At 50.5% G+C, this 20,735-nt stretch overlaps 1 protein-coding gene across 1 annotated transcript in view; it reads right to left on the reverse strand.

Annotated features, from left to right (window-relative positions):
- Positions 1 to 10,461, reverse strand: part of LOC140408573 (actin-binding LIM protein 2-like) — a 512,880-nt gene extending 502,419 nt beyond the window's left edge. The window contains exon 1 of the mRNA XM_072495958.1: positions 10,309 to 10,461. Coding sequence (XP_072352059.1) covers positions 10,309 to 10,324 — 16 coding nt within the window. The 5' untranslated portion in view covers positions 10,325 to 10,461. The remainder of the gene's footprint in view (positions 1 to 10,308) is intronic.
- Between the last annotated feature and the right edge of the window lie 10,274 nt (positions 10,462 to 20,735).

Below are 20,735 nucleotides of genomic sequence, written 5' to 3' on the forward strand. Positions count from 1 at the left end.
AAGCGAGATTGGATGACAATTGAAGGCTTTATTGGACTAGATGTTTCCCCCAGCAGCGCAGGTACAGAATGCAGCTGCTAGGGAGACACAGGCTCTTATACGTCGCCTTACTGGGCGGAACCAGCAGGTAGGCTTCACCAATGATAGTGCTGTCTCAGGTACCTCCCACACCAATGGTCTTACAGCATCAACCTGGGTACCGTAATACCCCTAATACCGACTACCACATTCACCTCCTATTTAAAAAAAGAGAGTCCAGCGGGGGTAGTGGTCTTGTGTTATACAGTGGTAGAGGTTGAGGTTATGGTGGCACCCGGTATACATTAGTACAGTGTTTTGCCTCGTTACATGTCGCAACTATTTACAGTATTTATTTAACTTCAAAATGAAGCAATTAGTCGGTCGGGGGCCCTGGTCGTCCTCTGCGATCGTCACAGTTTCGGCGGTGATGCAGGCGTTGGCTCGGGCATCAGTGGCTCCGTAGCGTGGCTTCGGCTTCTTTAGTAGCTTCATCACCCCTAGATGGGACCAGAGGGAGAACCGATCCAGGGCCTTGGGCAGTGGGGGAGGGCAAACTCCATGAGGGGGCGCATGCATTCGGGATCTGGGACTATAACTCCATCATGCACTACGTAGGCGAGGATGGCTAGTCGGTCGGTGCTGAACACGCATTTGTCCTTGTAGGATAGATTAAGGATTTTTGCGGTATGGAGGAATATTCGGAGGTTGGTGTCGTAGTCCTGCTGGTCGTGGCCGCAGATGGTGACGTTATCGAGGTACGGAAACGTGGCCCGCAAACCGTACCGCTCAACCATTCGGTCCATCACCCGTTGGAAGACCAAGACTCCATTTGTGACACCGAAGGGAACCCTTAGGAAGTGGTAGAGCCGCCCATCTGCTTTGAATGCAGTGTATTTGTGGTCGCTAGGGCGGATGGGGAGCTGGTGGTAGGCGGAATTTAGATCCACCGTGGAATAGACCTTGTATCGTGCATTCTGATTGACCAGATCAGAAATGGGGGGGGGGGGGGGATTCTGATTGACCAGATCAGATATGGGGGGGGGGAGAAAGGGCTGCATATACCTGTTGATGGTCTGACTATAATCGATGACCATACTATCCTTCTCACCGGTCTTTACAACCACTACTTGAGCTCTCCAGGGACTGTTGCTAGCCTCAATAATAACTTCCTTCAGTAACCGCTGAACTTCCGACCTAATGAAGGTCCGGTCCTGGGCACTGTACCGTCTGCTCCTGGCGGCGACGGGTTTGCAATCCGGGGTGAGGTTCGCAAAAAGGGAAGGTGGATCGACCTTGAGGGTCGCGAGGCTGCAGACAGTGGGGGGGGGGGTATAGGGCTGCCGAATTTAAAAGTTAAACTCTGGAGGTTGCATTGGAAATCTAACTCTAGGAGCGTGGCAACGCAGAGGTGAGGGAGGATGTAGAGGCGGAAAGGTTTTAATTCCCTTCCCTGGAACGTGAGGTTCGCTACGCAGAACCCTTTGATCTCTACAGAGTGAGACCCGGAGGGCAGGGAGATTTTTTGATTAACTGGGTGGATGGGAAGAGAACAGCACCTTACCGTGTTGGGGTGTATGAAGCTCTCTGTGCTCCCGGAGTCGATCAGGCAGGATGTTTTGTGCCCATTGTTGAGCACGGTCGTCGTCGGGGTCGAGAGCGTTCGGGGCCGAGACTGGTCCAGGGTCACCGAGGCAAGTCGTGGCAAAAATTGGAGGTTTTCCTCGGGCGGTGTGCGGTCATCCGAGTCGGGGTCCTGAGACTCCAGCCAAGGTGGCGGCGCCCACTGGTCGTACATGGCTGGGGGTGTACAAGATGGCGGCACCCATCCATCGCACGTGGTCCCTGGGGAACAAGATGGCGGCGCCCGGGGCCAGCACGTGGCTCTGGAACAGGAAGATGGCGGCGCCCGCTGGCCGCAAGTGGCTCGTGGAGAGAGTTGGGGTGACGGTCGCGGTTCGCTCCCGGAGACCGCGGCGACCGCCGGGGCCTGGTATACCGCCACGAAATGGCCCTTTTTGCCGCACCCTTTGCAGGTGGAGGAGCGGGCTGGGCAGCGCTGCCGGGGGTGCTTGGCTCACCCGCATAAATAGCAGCGGAGCCCCCCGGGGTTGCCTGGTAGTCGCGCAGCACAAGCTTATGGGAGGATGGGGGATGCATCGGAGTCGGCCGCGGGGGATGTTCCACACTGTCCAAGGGGCCACCGCGCGATCGGGAGGCAACATCCAGGGAGCTAGCAAGGGCCCGTGCCTCCTCGGGGCCTAGTGTCTCTTTTTCTAGCAGCCGCTGGCGGATTTGGGAGGACAGCATACCTGCAACAAATGCGTCCCGGATCAAACGTTGTGTGTGGTCGCTGGCTGAAACTTGCGGGCAGTCACAGTTCCTACCTAACACCAAGAGCGCACGGTAGAATTCCTCCAGCGATTCCCTGGGGATTTGTCGCCTCGTCGCTAACAGATGTTGGGCGTAGACCTGGTTTACTGGGCGAATATAGTGTCCTTTCAGCAGGGTCATTGCAGCCTCGAAATCGCCCGCGTCCTTGATGAGTGTGTAGATATTGGGGCTCACCCTCGAGTGAAGAACTTGCATCTTCTGGTCCTCCGTGGGCGTAGTTGTGGCCGTCCTGAGGTACCCGTAGAAGCACGCCAGCCAGTGTTTAAAGTTGCTGCTGAGTTTGCCACTTGGGGGCTGATTGCAGACACTCCGGCTTGATTCGGAGCTCAATTCTTTAAAATCTAGTCCAATAAATTGATGCTCGGTCAATAACTCCAGAAGCGAGATTGGATGACAATTGAAGGCCTTATTGGACTAGATGTTTCCCCCAGCTGCGCAGGTACAGAATGCAGCTGCTAGGAAGACCTACAGGCTCTTATACTCCACCTTACTGGGCGGAACCAGCAGGCAGGCTTCACCAAAGATATTGCTGTCTCAGGTACCTCCCACACCAATGATCTTACAGCATCAACCTGGGTACCGTAATAGCCTTAATACTGACTACCACACCATCCTTGGGGATTTTCTGGTCCTGCCATGATCAACGAGGTTTCCCGTTGAATGCACCCCTCACCGGGAAAGCCGCGGCACTTCCCGCAGGACCAGATGATCCGACTGACGTGCAAAGCTGGAAAATTCCAGCGAATGGCTTTGTTTCCTGTGCAGGGCAGCAAGGTGGCACAGTGGTTAGCACTGCTGTCTCACGGCGCCGAGGTCCCAGGTTCGATCCCAGCTCTGGGTCACTATCCGTGTAGAGTTTGCACACTCTCCCCGTGTTTGCATGGGTTTCGCCCCTACAACCCAAAGATGTGCAGGTTAGGTGGATGTGCCACGCTAAATTGCCCCTTAATTGGAAAAAATGAATTGGAAACTAAATTTTTTAAAAATTATTACCAAGAGTATTTACAGTATTTCCCACTCTTATAGCGCAACACCCATAAAATTGGCGTTTGTGTCATATAGATTGGGATTCATTTTCAGACCATTTACTGTGAATGGGGAATTTGAAATATGGGGCGTGATCTAATGGAAACGTTTTTAAGTGTGGTAGCGAGAGGGATCAGCCGGGTGTTTCCCGACTGTCGACCTGGCGAGACCCTCACCGGTATCTAATGTTAATTATACCCAACGGGCTTCACGCTGAAAAAGACTGTCCTGCCAGTTGATTCGCTTGGACCGTGCTCGGCAGCTCCCCGCTAATGAGGGGGGGGGGGCAGCTCTTAAACCTATTCCGCGGAGCAAACCCTGGACAGCAAGCAGCCATGCCACCATGCAGACCAGATTCAGAGATGTCGACCTGGCCCAACTGTTGGACACGATGAAGTCCAGGCGGGATACCCTGTTCCACCGAGGGGGCAGGAGGACCAGCACCCAATGCGAAAGAAGCTCAACGATCTCTACTGGGCCGCACAGGCGAGTTAGCATCAGCCCCTTGGCACCAGTTGCACCAGCCACTCTGCCCTCTGACAGCCGTGCAGCTGGCACTGCATCCCATCCCTAGCACAATACCATGCCTGTGCCCCAGCATACCCTGGCACCCACCTGTACACCCCAGGCATGCCCAGTGGCCGTGCCCACACCTGTTCCCTGCCATAGCACCCCCCCACTGCGATGCTTGAAGCGTGCGGCTCATGATGCCCTCCCTCTGTCCCTGCAGGGGAAGTTGTCCCACAATAGATGAGAAAGGATCCATACAGGCGACAGGGTGTTGGACATCAGAGTCCTCACCCCATACAAGGAACAGGCCCCGGAGATCGCAGGGGTGGCCCCATTGCTGTGGCACAGCTCTGGGTGTTTGATTGGTGGTTGCTGCCCCTGTGGTTGTGTAGCGTCCAGTGTTCAGGCAAAATGTCCAGGCCTCTCAGTCTGATTGGGATGCTAGGCAGTAACACTCACCTGCAACATGGATTCTACCCAAGGGAATCCACTTGAGAGCTGTGAAATGCTCTCATTACTAACATTGCCAAATCCCTATTAGCGCTATCCTTCAACTGTGTGGCCAGCAGGGTCTGTGGGGGTTAAGGTGACTATCACCACATTACCATGGACGGGCTCTGTCCTGGGGTGTTGGCGGGACAGACAGGCAGAAGCTGAAGTCGTCATTATGGGCATACACGATCCGGGATGTGGCAATTGGACCCACGGGCACTGAGCCCAAGGTGACCCTCCCACCGATGGCGGGCAGCATCCCCAAAAGGGCTCGTTCCCTGCCTCCCTCCCGCCAGGGGCTCCCACAACCCCACCAGAGCACTCGGCCAGGAGCCCCAGTGTCCCCGGGCTGACTGCCTGTTTTCCAAGATGTCTACTTACCTCCTCCGATCCGCGCAGCAGCCATTTCGCCAGCTTCACGTTTTTAAATAGGTGCGCTAAAGGGCGCCCGCGTGACCATTCACTGGGGAACCGATTAAATTAAGGGAAGCTGTTAGATAGGGGGTCCTTCCCGTTAATGGGAAAGAGATCGGCCTTAATTGGTGATTATTGGTTTCATGTCACGCCGTGGATCTCGCCAACGGGAGCGGGCCAGTTAAACCGGAAACCAATTGCCTCCTGCTGCGGTACCCGATTTCAGACTCTCCGCGGCCTAACCGCTCGCTCGAATTTGCACCCAGCATGGCCGGTAGACCCCGCCCATGACCTGGTGCAAAATGTGTGAGACACCAATTGTAGCATGAGAAGATACTGGCAGCGAGTCAATAGCTGTGGTATCATGAAAGTAATCCCCTCTTGCTTTTATGGGCCAAACAGAATACCCATTAACATGCATGTACTAAAATTATTTTCATCCCCAGAATATACAGTGGCACTTTATGAGAGAAAGATATTCACTTCCTGACCACTCATTCAATCCTTGTACACCTTGGTTTATGGACAAACTTGACCTTAAATTAGAAAACTACACTATTTGCTAGACCATTGAAACTAGCCAACTATGTTTTCCTAAGATTAATGCAAAACCATATGGTAAGGCTATCAAAACACAATGGGCTGGATTCTCCATCGGCGGGATCCCCCGTTTTATCGGCAGCACCCTCACACCTGCGGATTTCCCGACGGCGTGGGGTTGGCGACAATGGGAAACCCCATTGGCCTGCTGCTGGGATGCAGAATTCTGCTGCCGACGGGGGCGTGCCTCACCGGAAAATGAGTGTGGCAGGATGCAGAATCCAACCCGATGCATTTCTCAGTGCAAGGATATAACATTTAGAAGTCTGTCTTTGGCACAATGGCTGAGTTGTTCTGGCCCCACCATGGCAGGATGAAGCCGGAAATTGTGTCAAGCCAGCGAAAAGACCATTGACCTCAGCGCCACTGGTACACGCCACCGCCGGGAGCAACCAGAATATCCCACCAAATGGCTTATTAATGTTTTATGGAAGCACCAAACTATATAGAAAATAAGTAAAATGTAGCATATCAGGTTTCAAGGTTTTCAGAAGAATATTTATAAAGAGAAATGTATAAAGACCATAAGAAATAGGGGCAGGAGTAGGCCATTTGATTCCTGAAGGCTGCTCCAGCATTCAGTAAGATCATGGCTGGTTTCATTATGGCCTTAATTCCATTTTATTGCCTGCCCTCCCTGCCGATCAGATATCTGTTAAATTCAGCATTGTTTATATTCAACTGCTCTCTTTGGTAGATAATTCCAAAGGCTATGAGCCTCAGAGAAAAAATTCCTCATCTCGGTCTTAAATGGGTATATCTTGGGCTGGATTCTCTGTCGGCTGATGCCGGAATTGGAAACATTATAGGGCGGAGAATCGTGTGTCAGCAAAAAATCAAGGACGGGGCCAGGGATGCGATGCAGAGGGCAGAGTGCCAGGGGAACGGGCGGGGGTGGGTGGGGGAGGTAGTGGGCGGAAGGGAAAATGCAGGGACAGGGGCAAAATGCCGTTGGACGTGGTTGGGCATGAGGGATGAGAGCACGCACCATGCAAAACATGTCAGCCGTTCACCCCTCGCAGGCAAACATCTCAGAATTCAAACAGAAATGGTTGCCATCTGCCTGGCCTGAGGGAGATGCAGTGAGGCTGTACGAACAGGAGCTGCTTGGGGAGGATCCTGCATCATCAAAGCTATCTTAGAGAAACAGGAGCCAACCGATGAGGATGGAGGGTCGGCCGCCCAACAGGCCGAGGAGGTGGTGGGGAGGAGGCTCCGCATAAGGCCTTGTGTGTACCGACAGTGCCGATCATTCGAGGACCTGCCAGACCGGGCATGCCATCAAAGACTCCAGCTGAGCAGGGGGACCATATGGCATATCAGCTGGATCATGGTGCACTTGGAACCGCTGGGGTATGGGGAAGACACCCGCTCCCAGAGGCCATCAGGATGAATTTTTTTGCACGTGGTCCTTCTAGGCGCCAACTGGGGATCTGTCAGATGTCTCGCAGACCTCGGTGCATAGGTGCGTTTGCGCCATCACAGAGGCCCTATATACCTGGTCAGCACAATATATTAGCTTCAATGTGGACCGAGCTCACCAGGCTACCCACCCTGCCAGTGGCACAAACATCCTATCCTGCCCACACAACACCCCCTACCCCAACCGATCACTCCTTCCCATGGTCACCCTTGAGTTGATGACAAAGAAAGCACCAATCTTTAGATTGAATCCAAACTAATTTATTGGATAACGATTAATTAAATAAAGTTTGCACACACCACTGAGCTATAACTAATAATAAAGTAAGGTTGAATCTGTCTAGCAGTAATTTATAATATAGTAATTACAAAGTATGTCCTTGTGTTAACTCTCTCTCTAAACTACTCCTTGTGCTGTGATCAATCTGTCTCCTCTGCTAACTCTCCACTAACTACCCAGCATTCCCTGAGGCATGATTTATATATAGAGAAATGGTGGTGCCCTCTAGTGTTTGAGTTACACTGATATGTAATAATTAACCCTTCACTGGCATACCTATATACATATCATTACAATTCCTATCTGCCTCACTATGGGGTGCGGGCCCTGGGTTGGAAGTAACAGTGGGTCTGGTCCATGGGATGGAGGACAACGACCAGCTCTGCGATGGGCTCTGGTGCTCCACATTGTTTGGATATGTCTGACTCCAGCCTACGGTAGCACTTTCTACTATCCACCAGGGTGATCCCTGCATTCCATCACACAATCCCACCAAACCATGGAGAGATGGGGGTGAGGCCGGGTATTAGAATGGTGAGTGGCGGCTGACCTGGGGGCCCTGGCCCGTGCGTACCTCCAAAGGCCGCACATCCTCCTCCCAGAGCCTACTCTGCAGCCAACCCATCCCTCATACCCTTCTGACAGAGGGTCGAGGCAGGTTGAATTGTTTGTGAACAGGTGAACATATTTCTGCAGGTTTGTGCCCTAGCCCCTAATGCTATCCTGTGCACTGCACCTGTGCCAACTTAACTAATGTCAAACTTTCTGGCCATACGGGCTCGAACACTACGCCTTGGTGGATCCCCAGGCGATACATCAGGGGTGGAAGCGGCCTGCTGCAATTCCCGCCCAGTGACTTGGTGCTCTTTGGTAACCGACCTCTGGAGTGGCTGGGCCTGTACAGGCCTGGCAATTTCTTGTGTGTCCCAGGTGGCGTGGTGCCACCCTGTTCTACCAGCTGCCCATCTGATGTGCCAAGGATGGGGGGGGGGGGGTGGGGGGGAGAGAAATATCTGAGGCGCTGTGGTGTTCCAGCACCTCCCCTGCGGGGGTCACAAGCTCGAGCCACATCACCTCCTCCTCCCTTGGGGTGCCCAATCGGGCTACTCCTTGGGATAGCAGTGCGGTCAGAGCGAGCGCTGGGGGCTCCCACACCACCCAACGCTGCCAGTCCTGGAGGCCCGCTCTCGTCTCGCCCACGGTCTCCGTGCTCACGGCCATGGAGCACAGGGACTAGGCCACCTCCTTCTGGGATTGTGCCATGTCCCTCTGTGACTGGCTCAAGTCAGCCAGCACCCGGGAAATGCCGTTGACGCCCACAGCCATGAGACGTTGTGACTGGCCCAGGTTCTGGAGCGCCGCTGTAATATCCAGGTGGCTCTGGTACATAGCTGCCTGTGATAGGGCAGCATTGTTATGCGCCTCATCCACCGCCCACAGAGTGCCCCAACCCCTCATGTAGTCCCTGGCTCTGTGCCTGCATCTCCAGCATCAATGGGACCACCTTTTCCAGAAGCCCGCCTCATCACCAAGAGATCCTGCCAGACACAAGACATGACGCAGTGTTGGATTGCGGGTTGGGGTGGTGGGAGGAAGGTGGCGTGCTGTGGAGGTGGTGTGGGGGTGGCAGGGTGGTGTCACGCATGCCATAGGGACACCGCAACTCAACGGGGGCTCACTCGGTCCCCCGATGCCGACCTCCGTCTCGGCGAATGCCCTCTCTCAGGGCCCATAACCCACCATGTTGGCTGAAACGGGTGCGTGCAGGGAGTGGAATGCTTATATGCAGCTGCAGCTTGTCAGACTCTCAAGTGCCAACCCCAGTGAATTGGACACCATTTTTTATTGGAATTGTTCCCGGTGCTAGTCCATTAACGGACCCCGAATTGTTCTGTGACCGGTGACGCTTCCGTGGTCATAGAACACCACCGATTCAGTCCCGGCATCAGCACGTAAGTCTCTGAAACGGAGATTCCGGCCCTTATTTTTAAACTGTGCACCCCTACAAGGGGAAACATCCTCTCAGCTTCTACATGGTGAAACCCCCTCAGAATCTTACATGTTTCAATGAGATCGCCTCTCATTCTTCTAACCTTCAATGAGTATAGGCCCAGGTTCCTCATTTTGACAGTACGTCCATCCCAGGAATCAGTCTAGCAAACATTCTCTGGACTATTTCCAACGCAAATAGATCCCTCAAGTATGGAGGCCAAAACTGTTTTCTTGATTAAAATAAAGCCATCATCTGCACAAAGATTACTATCCTCAAATACTTCATTCTATAAAACAAAATGATGGTAGATTATTGTAGAAACACAACATCTATGTCCTCTAGCTGCTTAAAGTGCTCATATTATAATATTGTTCATCGTAATTTCCACATGAAGATTTGAAAACGACTGCAAAGTTTTAATAAAATGTATCAGCTCAAACATTCAGTGATCGATCTACCTCGCCTAAAAACAGACGACAATCACAGAAAGCTGTTATCAAATTTGATTTCGAGAATTGATGTATCACGTTGAATGTACAATGCATTTCCTCATAATGTGCAACAAAATAAAACAAGCCATTTAAAGCACTTAACACACAACGCTTTTGTACAAACCACATAATCTCACAGCAGGAGCTGGAATTCCCACCAACTCCCAACCCCGCCCTGACCCCACCATACACCCCCATATGATACCCAACACCGGGGGGGGGGGGGGGGGGGGGGGGGGAATCTTACAGAAAATAAAATAAAACTGGCCCCACAAACTTTGACTATGTTATAAATGGTTTCATAAGCAGATGTATTTCAAGCAGATGTTTTTCACATGACTTGTGGTTCGTAACATTACATTTGAACCACCGTGAGTTATGTCCTTGCAGGACATTTTAGTCAATGACTTAGCTAACATATAACACCAGAGTCACTGAAATTTCCGGCCCTATTCAAAACGTAAAACAACAGGCCTTCAAACCATTTATGGGCATTTTGATCACAATACAGCCCTTACTGTATCAGTCAGCCAAAAATAGGGCTGAGCAAATGCAAATAAAACGTAATTAGATACACATACTGGTTATTCAGTAAAACAAGCTCTTCCTCTCACGTGAAAATATCTTGGGATCAATGTAGAAAACGTATGTACTACGCAGCGTTCTACCTGTTTCTTCAGGCATTGCAGCAGTTGGCTTTGATTCAGTCAGTCAGCTATATATTCACGGTTCCATTAAATGGGCCTCCAACCCATCCGGACATACGACCCATACTTCGGTGCCCACTAAATTACAGTGGGGGATTTGCTACAGCTGAGAAGTGAAACTCTGTTACTGGATATTCCTCCAGACAGTTTAAGAATGGCAGTCAGGGGGTCATGTGACTGCAGAAGCTCCCAGAGACAAACAGGCTGTGTTACTGCAGGCTGTTACTTATTATTAAAAATAGAATTTCCTCCACCATCTTGTTCCCATATAAATACAGGCATCTTGAGGGCATCTGACTGAAGTCCGCTCGAAGCATTCAAAGACTGTGACAAATGTTAATGATGGGTACAGGGGATATATTCAGTGCCATCAGGCAAGATTACAAGGCAGTCTAGGTAAAGACTGGACATTCATTTATTTAATCAACATTTATGTGTACAGTTCTAGATATTCCGAGTCACTCAGCAGAGTCAAATATGTGCTCTTGATTCGGGAGCAGAGTAAGGAAAATTCCCAACTCCGCAAACACAATCAGAGAAAAAGTGCCCCAAAAGTTCGGATTTTCATTCCGAAATGGGCAGGGCGAGGGGTGTTAACGAGAGTCAGGCATATTGCCCCCAGAAAGGGTTTGGAGGCTGCTGGGCTCCAACTGTAAAAATAAAATCAAATGCAACCGTCTAGCCCACTTCTCTTACACCCTCTCACCACCAACACACTCCCCATGCCCCAGCCCATCATACCCTCCATGACAACTTTTGTCCCCCCACCCACGCTTCATGGCCCCTTGTACCTCTCCTGCCAACTCATGCCAACCCATGACCCCCACTCATCCCCTTGGTCCTTTCTAACCCTATGTCAATTTAGAGCCAACTCCATGCCCCACCCAACTTCCATTGCCCTTACACCACCCCCCCGCCCCCCCCCATGTCAAATCACCCAGTATCTACTATTGGCAGACCTTAGGAGGCAACATTGGATGAAATAAATTAAAAGTTCTAAGTGTAAACTGCAGATTTTATTTATTGAAAAGTCGAATTGATAAAAATCAATTCAATATATTTAGATGACTTCAAATACTTAATCCCTTAAGAAAGCAAATATTTTATTCAATTACTTAATCCTTCATGAAAACACGCATTTGCATTCATAGTTCCATATCACAGGCTTGGAACTGTCAAACTGAATTTAAAAACTCCGCTGTGAAACTGGTGGGCTGTGGAATCAGTCATGCAGCATTAAGCCGATAATGATAATCTTCAGGCCTATGTCGATAGACAGCTAGTCAAAATGCAAGTAGTGATGTTTTTTCAACTGCCGAGTTTTAATTTCTAAAACTTTGAAGAGCTTGGGGATTTAAATATCTTGACAGTTTAGCAGTATCATTTTATACACATGTACCTTTAACGATCTCATAAGGCACCCCGCTTCTCCAAGTGGGCACCCTACCTCTCCAAACAGCTGTAGACCTTGTGCTCAAATGTCTAAAGCATACAAGTCTTGTTTTGGACATCCACTAACAAAAAGTGGATCAGTTTGAATGCAGCTACACTTTTACATGTGCAGCTGCCTCATGAACCATGGGTGTGCAAAATATGTGTTGCTACAATTCTCTTTGATTGAAATGGTGGGTGCCAGCTTAGAGTGTGGGAATTATGGAATCGGGGCTCTGGAGCCATTTTGGCTAATTCAGAGAACCCTCCCACCGCCCAAAAATCTGTGTCACAGTCTGCAGAAAGCTCCATGAAGCAGCAGAAATGGACTGTGCTGTGAAGCTACAATGGAAATGAGGAGCATTTGTCCTCCCAAAACATTTTGGCATTGTTCGTGATTCCACTTTCCAGCCTATTCCAAATACTGGAGTTGCCTTTGATATTCCCCAAAATGTTTTATGTATATTTATGCCTGTATTATCTAAGAACACCCATTGGGTAAAGGCAACATTAGGAGTGATAAGAAGCCAGCCGGCCTAGAAGCTGGCAACTTTGATTACGAGGGTCTAATTTTCCTATGCGAGGTGGGAATCGTGGTGGGGACTGAATCTGAGTCGCGTTTCTACCTCTTTCTCCAGGCTATAGGGTAGAATGAGGGTGTGTGGGAGAGAGTGGGAGTGAATGACGGGATGTGGATGTTTGAGAGACTGAGTGGTGGAGCGAGTGTGTGGAGGGATGTTCGACAGATTGGGTGAGTGTATGGAAGGCCAGTTTGAGAGTCAGAGATGAGTGCGAGTGATTGAGTGAGTGTATGCGGCTGAGTGTGAGTCTGCCTTATGCCCAATCTCAAGTCTTTTTCACTCACTCTCACCACCACACACAAACACATACACACGCATCCACTCACATGCTAGAACCTACATACACTGACCCTCTCACACTATGGTCATTTTTTTTTTGTTTCTCTTTGTTTAACTTAATAATTAATTGCTATGACATTGCTGTACTTTATTTCAGCAATTGTTTCTTTCCTTAAAACCTCAAAATTGTTTTTGAAATTCAGCTCATTGTTGTGCCAACCTGATCATTCTGAAATTTGGTTATCAGGTCATTGAGTGAGAAAAATATGCAAATGTGTACCCCCCCCCCCCCCCCCCCCCCCCCGCCCCCCCGCCTGAGGAAAAAGATTGGACAAGCTTGCTTTAGCACAATCCAACAATTTGAAAACAATTACCGATTTAGGGATCAGCAAATAGAAATTCTGCAATCTTGTATATAACCTGATAAATTTTATTATATATTCTTCCACCCTTCTAAATTTAGTAAAGTCTGACCATTCCTCAAATGCATTTAGCAGATCATCTTCTTTATAAATTTTATCTGTGAATTTTAAGCGTTTATCCAAACCTTCCACTGGGTCCAATGGATGAGCCTCGAGCTCTGAAAATATTTTGCACCCGATCCTATTTCTAATGGGCAGTGAAACGGTCAAGGCTAAACTTTGCTTTTTCTTTGGCAAGGACCTTACCTGTGCCCACATATCGACTACATTCTCCTATTAGGCATAAGGTTCAGCTTCACAAAACAACAGTGGAAAATCATACCCTGATAGTCTATACTTGATTTCAGCCATTCTTCTCCAAAATAACTCCAATTACAACGTTCCGCTTGAAAATAATTCTTAGTTTCCAATCTTCACCTTTAGGCCAACCATTCTCTGCTACCAACATTAATAGTAAGAAGTCTTGCAACACCAAATTAAAGTCCAATGGTTTTGTTTCGAATCACTAGCTTTCGGAGCACTGATCCTTCCTCAGATGAATGAAGAGGCAGGTTCCACAAACATATATAATAGACAAAGTCAAAAATGCAAGACGAGAATGGCTGCTCTGATCTTCCCTCCCCACACCACCCACAACCTCGGGGAGGCCCTAGGGACATGCTCTAAAACGCTCTCCATCTGATAAGGCCCCCTGGCCCGATCCCTAGCAGTGCCAAGATGTCAGAGAGATTGCTACAGTGCCACCCTGCCCTGTCCCCGACCACCCGTCTAACGGCCTGGGAGACCCCCCCCCCCCTTAGGTGTCATTACGACTGGTCCATGTTTGTGCAAACCAGTACTAAACAGCGCCCTGGCAAGGTCTCCCAGGTGTAGCTGTTATGCCCCGGACAACAGGAGAATCCCGCGAACACATATTTAAATGAACCGAATGGGTATTTTAATTATGCAGATCTGGATCATGCCCAGTGAGGGCGAGGTCTGGATTGTGAGGTTGCATGAGATTTCATTAAACCTTGAGAGATATATCGAGTGTCAAAAATCTCTTGCCTCTCATGGGATTCAATGGTCTCATCCCAATTTCATCAAAACTCAGGGCGCACTGTTTAATGTTCACATCCTCAAAGGTGACTTGCAAAGATTTTGTGCCTCTGTTTATAAGCATGCTATGAAGGGGCTGCAGCAGCCTATTCAATTTGGGGTTAAAAGTTTTCCAAACCACCTTGCTTCTGAAAGGCTGTTTTGATTTAGAAAGTCATAAAAGAAATGCAACTCACCTTATAATCTATATAGCTAAGTTCTTACAGCTGAAGACCTGATGAACTTAACCGACAACAAAACATGACATAACTTGATCTAGATGCAGGCACATTATGATTTCAGGATGGGGGGCTGGATTTGACATGGAATAATTTGACGCAGTAGGGCGAAAGTTGTTTTCTCAGGATTTAGTAAACTTGTTTTGGACACTGGAATCTGGTCGAGGCATCAGTACCTTGAATGAGGCCAACAGGAGAGAGGGGCTGCATTATATCCCGAGTGCTTTCCTGGCTTGCTTTACTTGCAGTCCCTGAATTCAATTTAGTAATTAATTACACAAAGGATTGGCATCTCACAGTTGTTTCCAGAATTCCAAAACAGAAGTAGAATCATGATCTGATTAACCAAATCCCATTGACCCCTTAGCCTCAGATATCTCCAATTTAATGTTCACAGGCAGCCTTTCGAGCTTTTCACATTTCATGATGTTCTGAAATTTCACACGGCTCTTACACAAAGTGATGTCACCGTTGACAAGAAGTCATTGTTGGAAACATGCATAGCTGTCTGAAATGGAGAAGATGTTTCTTTTCTTGTAATCAATGGTGGACTTGAAACCATGAGAAATACAGCAAGAAAAAATAATTAACTGATTCCTAATAGTTCGACAACATGAAATGTAAAAGGAAATGCTGCACTATTGTATGAAGTTTCCCTTGTGATGAAACAAGACTCAATGTGATTTTGATTGATAAAATTAAAAAAAATCTTAGCTATTTATTGCAGTTATTTGGTAAACCACTGTTGCACCTGTATTAGGTGATGTAAGGTAGGACCTGTACTACAGGTTCGCCGGTAGTCCCTGCCTGCTGGCTCCGCCCAGTAGGCGGAGTATAAATATGCGTGTCCCCCATTGAGCAGCCATTTCGCCAGCTGCTGTGGGAGGCCACACATCTTAGAGCAATAAAGCCTCAGTTATATCCAACTCTAGTCTTTGTTCAATTGATCGAGCCTCAATTTATTGCTCTAAGATTTTCTAAAAGATGGACCTCCGAATCAAACCAGATCGCCTGCAGCTGGATCCACAATCAAGCGACGCCAAAAAGGACTTTAATCACTAGCTAGCTTGCTTCAAGGCGTACATCAACTCAGCGACCACACCTGTTCCGGAGCTCAGAAGATACAGATCCTGTACTCAAGGTTGAGCTCCAACATGTTTCCGCTGATCCAGGTCGCCCCAAACTATGCCAACGCCATGGCGCTTCTCAAAGAAAACTACGCACAGAAAACGAACATGCTCTTCGCCAGGCATGTACTCGCCACTCGCTCTCAACTCCCTGGTGAATCCATAGAAGACTTCTGGCGGGCCCTAATCCCACTCACCCGGGACTGTGACTGTCAGGCCGTTACGGCCACCGAACATTCCAACCTTCTTATGCGGGATGCGTTCGTAACGGGGATTGGGTCGGACCTCATATGCCAAAGACTGTTGTTAGAAGGGGCCACGCTCGACCTAGCTGAAACAAAGCAGCTAGCGCTCTCCATGACAGTTGCCTCACGTAACATTCAGGCCTAACCCACCAGCCGCGCCGAAGCCCACCCCTCCTAACCCCTCGTGAACCCCACAGACGGCCGCCCCAGCGGGGGCCGTACCCAGCCAGTACGCCTCCACCACACGCCAGCCCGCGCAACCCAGGGGTCCCCGATGTTATTTCTGCGGCCAGTAGAAGCACCGTCGCCAACACTGCTCGGCCCACGCTGCCCTTTGCAAGGCTTGCGGCAAAAAGGGGCACTTCGTCGCGGTGTGCATGGCCCACGCAATTGCCGCTATCTCCCCCACCCCCCCTAGCCTACACACAATAGGCCAGTGGGCGCCGCCATCTTCACCTCCCCGTACCATGCGCGGCCAGTGGGCGCCGCCATCTTCACCTCACAGGGCCACATGTGGCCAGTGGGAGCAGCCACCTTCACCTCCCATGGCCAAGTGCGGCCAGTGGGCGCCGCCATCTTCTCCCCCTCAGTCCACGTGTGGCCCATGGGCACCGCCATCTTGTCCAACCCCCGCAACATGCAGCCCATGGGCGCCACCATTTTGTTCCCCGCAGGATCTTCAGGCGTCGCCATCTTGTCTCCCCCACGGGACATGGACACCGACAGCATTCCAGGACCTGGGCCCCCCAGACTACCCATCATCCGACGTCAGCGATGACCGACCACGACTCGCCTCAGTGACGATCGACCAGTCTCGTCCGCACAACCTGGCCACCGCATCAACCAGTGTGAAAATCAACGGCCACGTGACCTCTTGCCTGCTGGACTCCGGGAGCACTGAGAGCTTCATACACCCGGATACGGTAAGGCGCTGCTCCCTCGCGGTACACCCCGCCAACCAAAGAATTTCCCTGGCCTCCGGATCCCATTCTGCACGGTCACACTCACGGTCCAGGGCATAGAATTCAGGGGCTTACGCCTCTACGTCCTCCCTAACCTCTGCTCTGCCCTACTACTCGGACTGGACTTCCAGTGTAACTACCAGAGCCTAACCCTCAAATTCGGCGGGCCCCTACCACCCCTCATTGTGTGCGGCCTCGGGACCCTAAAGGTCAATCCGCCTTCCCTCTTCGCCAATCTAACTCCAGAATGCAAATCCGTCGCCACCAGGAGCAGACAATACAGCACCCAGGACAGGACCTTCATCAGGTCCGAGGTCCAGCGGCTGCTTCGGGAGGGCATTATTGAGGCCAGCAACAGCCCCTGGAGTGCCCAAGTGGTAGTCGTTAAAACTGAGGAGAAACACAAAGTAGTCGCGGACTACAGCCAGACCATCAATCGGCAAACGCAGCTCGCGCGTACCCCCTCCCACGCATATCTGATATGGTCAATCAGATTGCACAGTACCGGGTCTTCTCAATGGTAGACCTCAAATCCGCCTACCGCCAGCTCCCCATTCATAAATCAGACCGTCCGTACACCACTTTCGAGGCGGATGGTCGTCTCTATCACTTCCTCAGGGTTCCCTTCGGCGTCACTAATGGGATCTTGGTCTTCCAAAGGGAGATGGACCGAATGGTCGACCGGTACAGTTTGCGGGCCATCTTCCCGTACCGAGACAACGTCACCATCTGTGGCCATGACCACCAGGACCACAATGCCAACCTTGCCAAATTTCTCCACACCGCCACTCTCCTCAACATCACTTACAACAAGGAGAAGTGCGTGTTCAGCACGAACCGCTTAGCCATACTCGGCTATGTGGTCCAGAACGGCGCTCTGGGGCCCGATCCTGACCGCATGCGCCCCCTCATGGAGCTTACCCTCCCCCACTGCCCCAAGGCCCTCAAACGCTGCCTGGGGTTCTTCTCGTACTACGCCCAGTGGGTCCCAAACTATGCGGACAAGGCCCGCGCACTCATTCAGTCCACCCATTTTCCCCTGACGGCCGAGGCACAGCAGGCCTTGCACGTATCAGAGCCGATATCGCCAAGGCTGGGTTTCACGCAGTAGACGAGATACTGCCCTTTCAAATAGAGAGCAACGCATCGGACGTCGCCCTAGCCGCCACCCTCAATCAGGCAGGCAGACCCGTGGCATTCTTTTCCCGCACCTTCATGCCTCAGAAAATCAGCACTCATCTGTCGAAAAAGAGGCCCAAGATATCGTTGAAGCTGTGCGGCATTGGAAGCATTACCTGGCCAGCAGGAGATTCACTCTCCTCACTGACCAACGGTCGGTAGCCTTCATGTTCAATAACACACAGTGGGGCAAGATTAAAAACGATAAAATCTTGCGGTGGAGGATCGAGGTCTCCACCTATAATTACGAGATTTTGTCTCGCCCCAGCAAACTCAACGAGCCCCCAGACAAAGAACAACAAAGAACAAAGAAATGTACAGCACAGGAACAGGCCCTTCGGCCCTCCAAGCCCGTGCCGACCATACTGCCCGACTAAACTACAATCTTCTACACTTCCTGGGTCCGTATCCTTCTATTCCCATCCTATTCATATATTTGTCAAGATGCCCCTTAAATGTCCCTATCGTCCCTGCCTCCACTACCTCCTCCGGTAGTGAGTTCCAGGCACCCACTACCCTCTGCGTAAAAAACTTGCCTCGTACATCTACTCTAAACTTTGCCCCTCTCACCTTAAACCTATGCCCCCTAGTAATTGACCCCTCTACCCTGGGGAAAAGCCTCTGACTATCCACTCTGTCATGCCCCTCATAATTTTGTATACCTCTATCAGGTCGCCCCTCAACCTCCTTCGTTCCAGTGAGAACAAACCGAGTTTATTCAATCGCCCCTCATAGCTTATGCCCTCCATACCAGGCAACATTCTGGTAAATCTCTTCTGCACCCTCTCTAAAGCCTCCACATCCTTCTGGTAGTGTGGCGACCAGAATTGAACACTATACTCCAAGACGCCCTATCCCGAGGTACATGTGCCAGCGCAAAAGTAGACCGACTCCGAACCCTGCACGACAGCCTTTGCCACCCGGGAGTCACACGGTTGTACCATTTCATAAAAGGCCCGCAACCTGCTCTACTCCGTCGCGGAACTACGGACAATCACCAGGGACTGCCAGGTCTGTGCGGAGTGCAAGCCGCACTTCTACCGGCTGGACCGTGCGAGCTTGAAGGCCTCCCGCTCCTTTGAACACCTCAGCATGGATTTCAAAGGGCCCCTCCCCTCCACCGACCGAAACACGTATATTCTCAGTGCGGTCGAGGAGTACTCCAGATTCCCCTTCGCCATCCCATGCCCCGACATGACGTCTGCCACCGTCATCAAAGCCCTAAACACTATCTTCGCTCTGTTCGGTTTCCCCGCCTATATCCATGGTGACAGGGGATCCTCATTCATTAGCGATGAGCTGCATCAGTTCCTGCTCAGCAGGGGTATCACCTCCAGCAGGACGACCAGCTATAACCCTCGGGGAAACGGGCAGGTAGCGAGGGAGAACGGGATGGTATGGAGGGCCGTCCAACTGGCCCTACGGTCCAGGAACCTCCCAGCCTCTTGCTGGCAGGAAATCCTCCCTGATGCACTCCATTCAGTCACTGCTGTGCACCGCTACCAACAATACACCCCATGAACGTCTTTTTGCCTTTCCCAGGAAGTCCACATCTGGGATGTCGCTCCCGTCTTGGCTTGCAGCTCCAGGACCAGTCCTGCTCCATAGGCACGTCCGCCTCCACAAGGCAGACCCGTTGGTGGAAAGGGTGCAATTGCTCCATGCCAACCCCCAATATGCCTACATGGCGTACCCCGACGGCCGCCAAGATACTGTCTCCCTCAGGGACCTGGCACAAGCAGATTCCACACACACACCTCTCCGGCCTGGCGCCACCCTCCCCTCCCCCGGCGCTCCCAGCATTAAGCCCACCAGGGGCTGGTTTATCACACTGGGCTAAATCGCTGCTTTTAAAGCAGACCAAGGCAGGCCAGCAGCACGGTTCAATTCCCCTACCAGCCTCCCCGAAGAGGCGCCGGAATGTGGCGACTCGGGGCTTTTCACAGTAACTTAATTGAAGCCTACTTGTGACAAGAAGTGGTTCTCATTTCATTCATTTCACCAGGCCCATCCATCCTTCCACTGCCCACGCCCGAGGATGAAGAGGATTTTGGCACACTCCCGGAGTCACTGAACATCAGGCCAGCATCGACATCGCCGCCACCGCTACGTCGCTCCCAGCGGAACATCAAGGCACCAGACCGGTTAAATCTCTAACTGGCACCGGTCTTCAAAAGACATTTTTTTTCTGATGAAATACTTGTAAATATAAATTAATTGCTGTCTCTAGTTCTCCACCGCCCCCCCCCCCCCCCCCCCCCACCGCACTCAATTTTAACAGGGGGTGAATGTGGTAAACCACTGTTGCACCTGTATTAGGTGATATAACGTAGGATCTGTACTACAGGTTTGCCGGTAGTCCCTGCCTGCTGGCTCCGCCCAGTAGGCAGAGTATAAATATGCGTGTCCTCCATTCAGCAGCCATTTCGCCAGCTGCTGTGGGAGGTCACACATCTTAGAACAATAAAGCCTCAGTTGTATCCAACTCTAGTCTTTGTGCAATTGATCGTGCCTCAAGTCATAACGTCAGAAATATCAGAACTTTTGAATAACATATTCCTTTAGCTCTTTTTCTCTACAGTTTAGCAATTCACAACAACCCAATTAAAATAAAAGAAAATTAAAAAAAATTGAAAATACGAAAGAGGTTCATCTAAAGAAATAAGCTGTACTGTGGTCTGCAAAATCAGCCCTTTTATAATAGAAGATCCTGAATGTTGAACTACAAAATTACGCATAGTATGTTCTTTTTTCCAATCATTGTGTATTGCTACGAAATAAGAAATTGTAGCTTGGTAGCATCAATGTGTATAGTTCTTTTTTATTCATTCATGGAATGTGGGCCT

The sequence above is a fragment of the Scyliorhinus torazame genome, chromosome 3 (genome assembly GCF_047496885.1).
Source record: "Scyliorhinus torazame isolate Kashiwa2021f chromosome 3, sScyTor2.1, whole genome shotgun sequence".
Taxonomy (NCBI): Eukaryota; Metazoa; Chordata; class Chondrichthyes; order Carcharhiniformes; family Scyliorhinidae; genus Scyliorhinus; species Scyliorhinus torazame.